This window comes from Onychomys torridus, chromosome 4 (assembly GCF_903995425.1).
Source record: "Onychomys torridus chromosome 4, mOncTor1.1, whole genome shotgun sequence".
NCBI classification, from domain to species: Eukaryota; Metazoa; Chordata; class Mammalia; order Rodentia; family Cricetidae; genus Onychomys; species Onychomys torridus.
The window spans coordinates 96,440,328-96,449,473 of record NC_050446.1 but is presented as its reverse complement, the minus strand read 5'-3'; the positions used below and the strand labels follow the sequence as shown (position 1 = coordinate 96,449,473).

The 9,146-nt window shown below is 46.1% G+C and overlaps 1 protein-coding gene across 1 annotated transcript in view; it reads left to right on the top strand.

Annotated features, from left to right (window-relative positions):
* Positions 1–9,146, top strand: part of Spg11 (SPG11 vesicle trafficking associated, spatacsin) — a 51,137-nt gene that overhangs the window by 41,306 nt on the left and 685 nt on the right. Inside the window, 9 exon segments of the mRNA XM_036184286.1 lie at positions 2,517–2,708; positions 3,552–3,750; positions 4,128–4,265; positions 4,441–4,574; positions 5,126–5,233; positions 6,903–7,071; positions 7,378–7,466; positions 7,649–7,804; positions 8,506–8,657. Of these exon segments, the coding sequence (XP_036040179.1) occupies positions 2,517–2,708; positions 3,552–3,750; positions 4,128–4,265; positions 4,441–4,574; positions 5,126–5,233; positions 6,903–7,071; positions 7,378–7,466; positions 7,649–7,804; positions 8,506–8,657 (1,337 nt within the window).

Sequence of the window (9,146 nt, the reverse complement as noted above, 5' to 3'; positions counted from 1 at the left end):
CACACCCACACACAAGCAGTCAACCTGGGGGCCAGATATCGGGGTAAAAAGCTGAGAGATCAGAAAAGCAGAAAGAAGCCAGCCACGTCCTTACCACTTGGAGATCCTCAGCCGAAGAGCATAGTTTGTGATTTTTGAGGAAACCTTTTCTTTCCTGCTTTCTGGATGATTTGGACTGTTTTCTTTTCTACCACATTATGCATTGTTTTTTGTTGTTGTTTCTTAAGAAATGTGCATGGGTGTTTTTCACTGTGTGTATATCTGTGCACCGTGTGTGCCTGGTGCTCGCACAGACCAGTACAGGGTATTGGATCCGGTGGAAATAGAGTTATAGACAGTCGTAAGTCTCCATGTGGATTCTGAGAATCCTCTAGAAGAACAGCCAGCATTCTTGACTGCTGAGCAGTTTCTTCAGCCCCTCACCTCTTTTTGACACAGGGTCTTTCTATGTAGCCCCAGCTGGCCTGGAACTCACTATAGACCCATGTTTGTCTGTACATCATATGTGTATCCATTGCCCTCAGCAGACAGCAGAGGGTATCCACCCCCTGGAACAGGAGTTAGGGTTGGTTGTGAGCTGCCATGTGAGTACTGGGAATTGAGCCCAGATTCTCTCCAAAAAGCAGTATGGTTTACCTCCTCCCAACCCCCAACTCACTGCAGCCTCTACCACCACTGCCAAGAGGTGGCTTGGATGCCAGGGCGGGGGAGAGTAAGCACAGGTGTTTATGCTCTACCTTAAAAACAATGGCTTGCTCGAGTGCTCTTCTATACGGACACACTCAGTCTCTCCTCTGCCTCCATGCTCAGGTCTAGGTTTCTACAGCTTACTAGACACAGGAAATGCCAGTTCTGGTCACCTCCAGTGTCCTTGCTTTGCTCTCAGGCTCCTCATACAGCCACTGCATGTCTAGGAGTTATACAGCCGGCGTTTGGGGGAGGAACAGAGTGCAGTGAGCCAATTTCCTCTTGCTAGCACTCAATGCCCTTAGTGAGGGATTCACATGGCCTGAGTTGTGCTCCATTTATCATCACCACCACCATCGTCATTTGGGGGTTGGTTTGTTGTGTTTTGAGACATAGCCTAGGCTGGCCTCCAACTGGCTGTGTAGCCAAGGATAACTTTGAACTCTTGACCTCCTACCCCCAAAGACTGGGATCAGAGAGATATCCCCCAAAACCCTGCTTCACTTTTAAAGTGTATGTTTTTAGACTTAAGCTGTTTTTGTTTGTTTGTATCACTGTATGGCCAGCGGTGGCCTTGAGCGTCTTACTGAATCTCTGTGTCCACTTCTGGAGGGCTGGGATCATAGGCTTGTGCCACTGTGCTGACTTTTGAGACAATGCAAGTGGAGCCCAGGGCTCCAGGCATGCTAGGCAAGCACTTGGCCAAGTGAGCTACAGCTTCAGCTCATGATGCTTAATAGAAGCATAAAAGTTTGCCATGCTTAGTTAACAAATGACAGAGTACAGTCAGGTAAAATGCGAAAAGTAAATTCAATGCTATCTTTTCAAAGTTGCCAGAATGCCAGTCTTTTGCTTGCATGGTATATGTTATTTTCTGCATGCCAGTACAAGCACATACAAAACATTTCCCCAAAAGTTAGATTCTGTCATATTAATCTAAATGTTTTCCCTGTCAGGATGTACCAGTAGACTCTCTAATGAGGAAAGGTTATTCTACTGAGTGGATGAGCCATAGTTTGTTGGTGTTTTATTGATAGTAAACTCTGCACTACACAAACAGCAAGGTGGCAGCTCACACCTATAATCTAAGCACTTGGGACGCTGAAGCAGGACAACCACTTCAAACTTAAGGCCAGACTGGGCTACGAAAAGGAGTTTCAGGCTAGCTGGTGCTAAGAGACAAAAAGGAAACAGTGTTATATATTCTACTTTCTTTTTTTCCTCATAGAAACCTTTTACCAAGTAAGCAACATTTCTCCTATTTCAGGCTAGGGTTTGGGATTTTTACAGTGCTGGGATTGTACCTAAGGCAAACACTCTTCTGCATGCCTGGCCTTACAATTTCTTTTTTTTTTCCCAGAGCTGAGGACCCAACCCAGGGCCTTATGCTTGCTAGGCAAGCGCTCTACCACTGAGCTAAATCCCCAACCCCACAATTTCCTTTTTAAAAACCCAGAATAAGACTGTAAAGGAGTGATTTGAAGGAGAAGGGAGGCTGGCAGCCAGGGGCAGAGCAGGGTGAAGTGAGGACCAAGGAGATTGAGAGATAGTCTGGAGATCAGGAGATGTATTGGCTGTGCAAACTGAGGCATTATTCAGGAGCAGAGGGGTCTGACAGTGTCTTGGTGCTGACCTCTAGAGTATCAGGAAGCTTTGAGTCTGAGGTAGTGTGAGATCATTGAAGAAATCATGGCTGGATTCCTGAAAGGTGGTGATCCAAGTTTAAGTGGGGCTCTGTCAGAGTGGCCCCAGACCCAGGAGCATCATGGGTGTTCAGTTGGGTGGGGGGGGGGGAACAGTACTTTTCAGAGTGATAAAGTCATGGGGAGCTCTCGGGAGAGGCCAGCCTAAAGCTCCCTTCAGACTTGGGTTTGCTTTCAGCTTCAAGTTTGGATAGTCAGTCATCTATGATGCTGCCATCTACGGATGAAGTGGCAAGGACTCTCCGAGGCCTCACAAGCAAGTGCCTCCATGGGAAGAGCTACTGCCGGCAGGTCCTCTGTCTCTATGAACTTGCCAAGGTATGTGTGAGAGGGGGATCCCCACAGAGCACTGTCTGAAAGGGAAGTGGGAAGTTGGGGGACTTTGGACATTGCAGTGGCAGCTCTTGAGATGATAATTATGAAAGTGTCAGGGGTAGAGTGTACGCCTAGCATGAGCAGGTCCCTGGATCCTCAAAGCCACAAGAAAACGGGGAACTATGACTTGTACGTAAGGCCCTTATCAAGATGTTGGCCCATCTGGGGACGAGTGCAGAGGATGCCAGGTCAGTTTGAAACGTAGGGCAAGGTACTAACCTTCCATGGGCTCCTGGCTCTTCTCTATAAATGATTTGAACATGAGTTCCTTCTAGACTTCATGATTCGAACATTACATATAACATTTGATGCATACAAAGAGGCAGGATTGCCAGGAGTTTGAGGCCAGCCTGGGCTGTGTAGTGAGACTGTCTCCTGCTTCATCTCCTTACTGCAAAAGATCCAGAGCAGCCAGGATTTGTATGTGGCCCTGTGCTGGTTGAAAAACAGTCAGAAAATGCAGATATGAGGGAAACAAGGCTGAGCAGTGCAGCCCTTTGCCTTAGACTGGGGTCTCTGGAGACTTAGGCCTCAGCTTATGCTCCAGGAATAAAGGGTCTTTCACATTTCATTCCACTCCTTTACATTGTATTATTGAAAAGACCAATGTTCATCACAAGGTGAGGAACCTGACTTGGTAAAATGGCAGGACTAGAAGGCACACTACTAGCTGCTTCTGGAGTGCTGGGATTGCTAATCTCTGGCAGCAGTGGTCTGCCCACACATTTCAGAATGCATTCTCTTACTTTTTGCTTAAAAAATGACTCTGCTCCTCCTTCCACTTAGGAGTTGGGCTGCTCCTATGCAGATATTGCTGCCAGGGACAGTGAAGCCATGCTCCGGACAATCTTGGCTTCTCAGCGGCCTGACCGATGCAGACAAGCCCAGGTCTTCATTAGCACCCAGGGCATTAAGCCAGACACTGTGGCTGAACTAGTGGCTGAAGAGGTGACCCGAGAGCTGCTGACCTCATCAGAGAGAACAGGTATCCTTCTCTCCAGACCTCCCCAACCTCGGACAGCACTGTTTCCCAGTACTAAAGATTGGAATGTTACAGTCATACACAGCTTGTATGTTATCCTTTCAAGATTCCAGATTGTTAAAAAACAAACAAACAAACAAACAACAACAACAAAAAAAACCTTTACATTCATCTTATTGCTCTGTATTGTTTTACGATCATGGTTAGAACAGTTCTGCCAATGAAGAATGCCCCTGTCCTATAGGACCAGAGGGAAAGCTGTCAGAATTCCCTCCTGCTGCCAGGCCTGGACAAAGCTGGCCTCCTGGCCCCATGCTCTGGTCCTTTTGCCAGCTCTTTTATGGCAAGCTCAGTGCCTGTCTCCACATCTTTCTGTGCAGGAGAAAAGCAGCCTTTCAACCCAGCAGAGGAAAGCCAGACATTTCTTCAGCTAACTGCTGTGTGTCAAGACCGCACACTGGTAGGCATGAAGTTGCTGGACAAGATTCCCTCTGTCCCCTACGGGGAGCTGTCCTGCAGTAAGTCCTCATAACTAAAACTTTTATACTGTTGTAGCACCTTTAGACTGCTTCCAGTTCTTGCTATTTAAGTTTAAGACTGTCTGAGGATGAGAGCTCTCTGCCAGGCTCTTCACTTTCCTGCCAAGCAAAAGTCAACAGTAGTAACAAGCCCATCTTACCCATCTTAACCTAGCCACAGAGCTCCTGATCCTGGCCCATCACTGCTTCACCTTCACATGCCACATGGAGGGGATCATCAGAGTCCTACAGGCTGCCCGGATGCTTACAGATAACCACCTGGCTCCCAACGAGGAGTACGGGCTGGTGGTGAGTAGTCCCCTCAAACCCACTCTCATCCTGAGGCAGCTTTGAAGAGAAACAGACAAGGGCCCCAGCTCACAGCTGATAGGGTCTTGGGGAATTTTGCCCTCTGGATCCCCACATCTACTTGATTACTGGCCAGACAGTTCAGCCCTTTGTTCCTGGTTGATTTGTTAAAGTAGTGTCCCAAAAGAGCAGCAAGATGTCCCCTGCCATGTCCCAGGGCTATTGTACCTTCTTGCCAGGTAAGTCAACTTTTCCAGGGGAAAGAACTGCTTCTCCTCCAAACCAGGTTCAAGCATGATGTGTCCCCAAATTAACCTCAGTGGGATGAGGAGTGACGAGAGGAAGCACCCACTTAGCAAGGTGTTTTGTAGACAGAGTGACAGCCAACGACATCCCAAAGATTGATTTCCAAATTATCCAGAGAAACCTCAGTGAGTGACTGGGAGGGAATGAAGCATGGTAGCCTGACCATTAACCCTTGTCATCACGGAGCTTGGCATTTGGTGATGGGGGTGGTTTGGCTCCAGGAACTCAAGTACTCTTTCCCTTAGGTACGCCTCCTCACTGGCATTGGAAGGTACAATGAGATGACATACATATTTGACTTGCTGCATCAGAAGCACTATTTTGAAGTTCTGATGAGGAAGAAGCTAGATCCGGTACGTGTTTAGTTATGATATAAGCCCCTCCTGCTCTTGGGACTGTATCTGTGTAGGGCTCTACAATGTTCAGAGGCCAAGGACTTCTGCTGGGTGCACACTACCACCAGTGACTTGAGCTAGTCAAGATGCTGAGAGCCAGGGCAGGTCTCCCATTCTGACAGAGGGCTCAGGTGTCTAATTCTGAGGTGAGGGCAGAAGATTGTAAAAGCCAGTAAAGTTAGACAGCTGCAAGGAAGCAATGTCTTCCAGACATAACAGGGCTGAAACACTGAGGAACTGGCAGCAAGCACCAGCCCAGCCCGAGTTCAAACCAGACAAAATTCCAGCACAGAAAAAGGGAAAAGGACACAAAACCCACCAGGAAGTCATTTGTAATTGATGCCTTCTGGGAGAGAGAAGTCACTTATGGCTGGTCTGTCAACCACACTCCAACTCCATGCTTTTTCTGTTTTGTTTTTGGTCACCACATAACAAACTTTTTTTTTTTTTTTTTTTTTTGAGAAAGAACATGAAGCTGAGTGGGTCTGGAGGATTTAGGAGGTGTTGGAGAAAAAAAGAATAGGATCAAAGTATATTGCATGGGGGAAAAAAAACACTCTAAAGCCAAAGTAAAAAAAAAAAAAAAAAAAACCACCAAGATAGGAAGCAGATGCATAGACCTGGGCCAGAGAACCATTTATAACAACCAGGAAAAAGCCTTGTAAACAGAGGCCTGGCTTGCTGGGTCTTTGGGCCGCTTTATCCCCATAATGTGCCATGACATGAGATATGTCACTCATGCATTGTTTACAAAGCATTTGGGTTGGAGGGTTGTCTTTGTTCATTTCTCCTGTCAAAAAACACAAAGTTAAGAAAAATCTGTTAGTTCATTTCAAGACAATCCTGCTGATGACAAAGGAGCAAGACCCTACACAGATCTGTCTTCAGGACCCCCAGATTTTAAAATTGCTGTTTTGAGGCACTTTTGCATTTAAAATTTTTTAATAACTTTTTTCTGATTACAAAAGTAATACATACTCCATATAAGACACTTAGAAAACAATATGGAAGACCTGTGTCCACCGTCTGGAGATGGCCACTACTGATATGATAAACCCTTTTTCTTTGCACATGCACCCCAAAAATATAAAAATCCACATTTTAGCAAAATTTTATGCTTTGAAAATAAGAGATAATTGAGGTTCTCCTTTTACAGTGTCTCCTATTGGCTGTTTCCCAAGTCAAGGTAGTCTGAGTGGCAGAGGCCATGGTTAAGTGGTAAAGCATGTGCTTAGCCCTAGGTTCAGTTCCCCAGTGGGGGGCTCCTTCAGCAATTTAATGGCTACAAGGTATTCTTAGCCTTTATTTGGGGCATCCAGGCTGCTTTTAATTAATGTTGTTAAATCTGCTGCGTTCACCTTCACACTTGTGTCTTGAGGATAGAGTCCTAGCAAACAGAATAACAGGTCAGTGTATGCTCTTATACTGCCTTTATCTGGTCAAGTTAACTTTATACTCCCAACAAGGACACATCTGTTCCCTTATCCTCCAGACAGCTTAAGACTGCAGTCATTTTCATCATTTACCTTTCCTTGGCTATTTTCCAGTTTATAAAAACCAAGGGACTCAGCTGATGTCCCCTGGGGTCCCTGCTTAAGACCTTGGATATCCCTTTTTTTCTGGGCAGAGTGGCACCCTGAAGACAGCCTTGCTAGACTACATCAAACGCTGCCGCCCTGGAGACAGCGAAAAGCACAATATGATTGCCCTGTGCTTCAGCATGTGCCGAGAGATAGGGGAGAATCATGAGGCAGCGGCCTGTATCCAACTGAAGATGATTGAGTCTCAGCCCTGGGGTGAGTGAGGTGTAGCACCTCCACAGCGGTGCCAACACGAACCCTGCCAGCTCTTTAGGAGGAAGGGCACTCGGTAGCAGCCCAGATGGCAGGGGATGGCAGCTCACAGAAGCTTTGAACCTTAGGACTACCCTCCTAGGGTGTTAGCCATCAAACCCTAGAGTTAAGTTCTAGTAAGGACATTTCTTGCCTGAGTGAAACATTCCTACCTATGAATATACTTAGACTCTGTTTCTCTCATGTAGCCTGCCTTCACTGAGTGGTCTGAGAAGTCACTCAGCTTTACAAGTATCCTTTATTCTGCAGAGGAAAGCCTCAAGGATGGAGCCCAACTAAAACAGCTCTTGCTTAAAGCCCTGACTCTGATGTTGGATGCAGCAGAGAGTTACGCCAAGGTAACCAGTGTTATTCTAGCCTGGCACTGGCATCCATAGTAGGAGAAATTACTTTGGCTTGGGCTCTTCCAAGTGAAGAGGGAGTGTGGAATGGGTCAAGCCAAGGTCAGGTACGTGAGTACAGAAGCTATGGTAACACAAAATTCTCCCTCCGTGTGCCTCCTCCACCGATCGTCCCTCAGGACTCGTGTGTGCGACAGGCCCTACACTGTAACCGGCTCACCAAGTTGATCACGCTACAGATCCACTTTCTCAACACTGGTCAGAACACAATGCTCATCAACTTGGGCCATCAGAAACTAATGGACTGCATCATGGCCCTACCTAGGTTCTACCAGGTAAGAACATTCTGACAGGCACTGCCAGTATAATCCTGTGAGTCTCACTCTTGGTACCCAGAGGCTGAGTAACAGAGGTCTCAGGGCTAGGGACAGACCCAGGGCAAACTAGTTATCCCAACTTAGCTAACAGTACCACGAAGAGGCAATTTGAGATAGATGTGCATGTGTTTTGTAGTGATTCAGATCAAACAAGGTCTTCACAAATGCTGGGCCAAGTGCTCTACCATCTAAGGCACACTCCCAGCACTATTTGGTGTATTATCTCTAGTACATCGTGTGGGCAAAGTTAGAGAATTTTGATGTTTGGCAGTTACAGTTCTAAGAAACTTTCTTGGCCTGTCCTCTTTAATAGTCTTGCAGACTGTGTCAATGGAATGGTGCATGCAGGTTAGCACTGAGAATCAAGTCTGCCCAGAGATTGGTTCTAGTCCTTTAAAATGAAAGGGACTAATGTCCCAACATCAGCTCTTTCCTGCATCCCACACAGTTAAGTTATAGAAATAATTATTCACATCAGTTTTACTGTCCATTATGAGGAAGACTAAAAACAAGTCACCAGAGGGTGTTTTATGGGAGGGAAATGCAAACACCAGACAACCTGATAGCCTTTAACACTGTGCTGTTTGCTAGACTTTGCCTTCAATTTCCCACAGCATGGGATCTAACAGCCACTTTCCCTTCACTTACATCCCTTTAAGGCTTCTATTGTAGCTGAGGCCTATGACTTTGTTCCTGATTGGGCTGAAGTTCTCTACCAACAAGTGATTCTTAAAGGAGACTTTAGTTACTTGGAAGAATTTAAACAGCAAAAGTTACTAAGACCCAATATATTTGAAGACATTTCCAAAAAGTAAGTATTAAAGTTGACTCTAATCACAGCACTTGCTTCAAGTCCTAGTGTGTGCCAGGACAGTCAAGGCTACATATGGAGATGCTGTCTTTTGTTTGTTTTTGTTTTGTTTTGTTTTTCCAGACAGGGTTTCTCTGTGTAGCTTTGCGCCTTTCCTGGAACTCACTTTGGAGACCAGGCTGGCCTCGAACTCACAGAAATCCGCCTGCCTCTGCCTTCCGAATGCTGGGATTAAAGGCATGCGCAACCACAGCCCGGATGCTGTCTTTTTTTTTTTTTTTTTTTTAAAGGGGGGGAGGGGGAATTGATTGTGAATGAGAAACTTTAGCAAGAGTGTCTTTTGCAGTAGTACTAAAGTTAATTAAGGTAGGTGCTGACATATTTTGTTTTGGGTTTAGCCCTAGCTGTCCAAGAACTTGACCAGACTGGCCTCAAACTCAGAGATCTGCCTATCTCTGCTTCCTAAGTGCTGGGATTAAAGGTATAAAC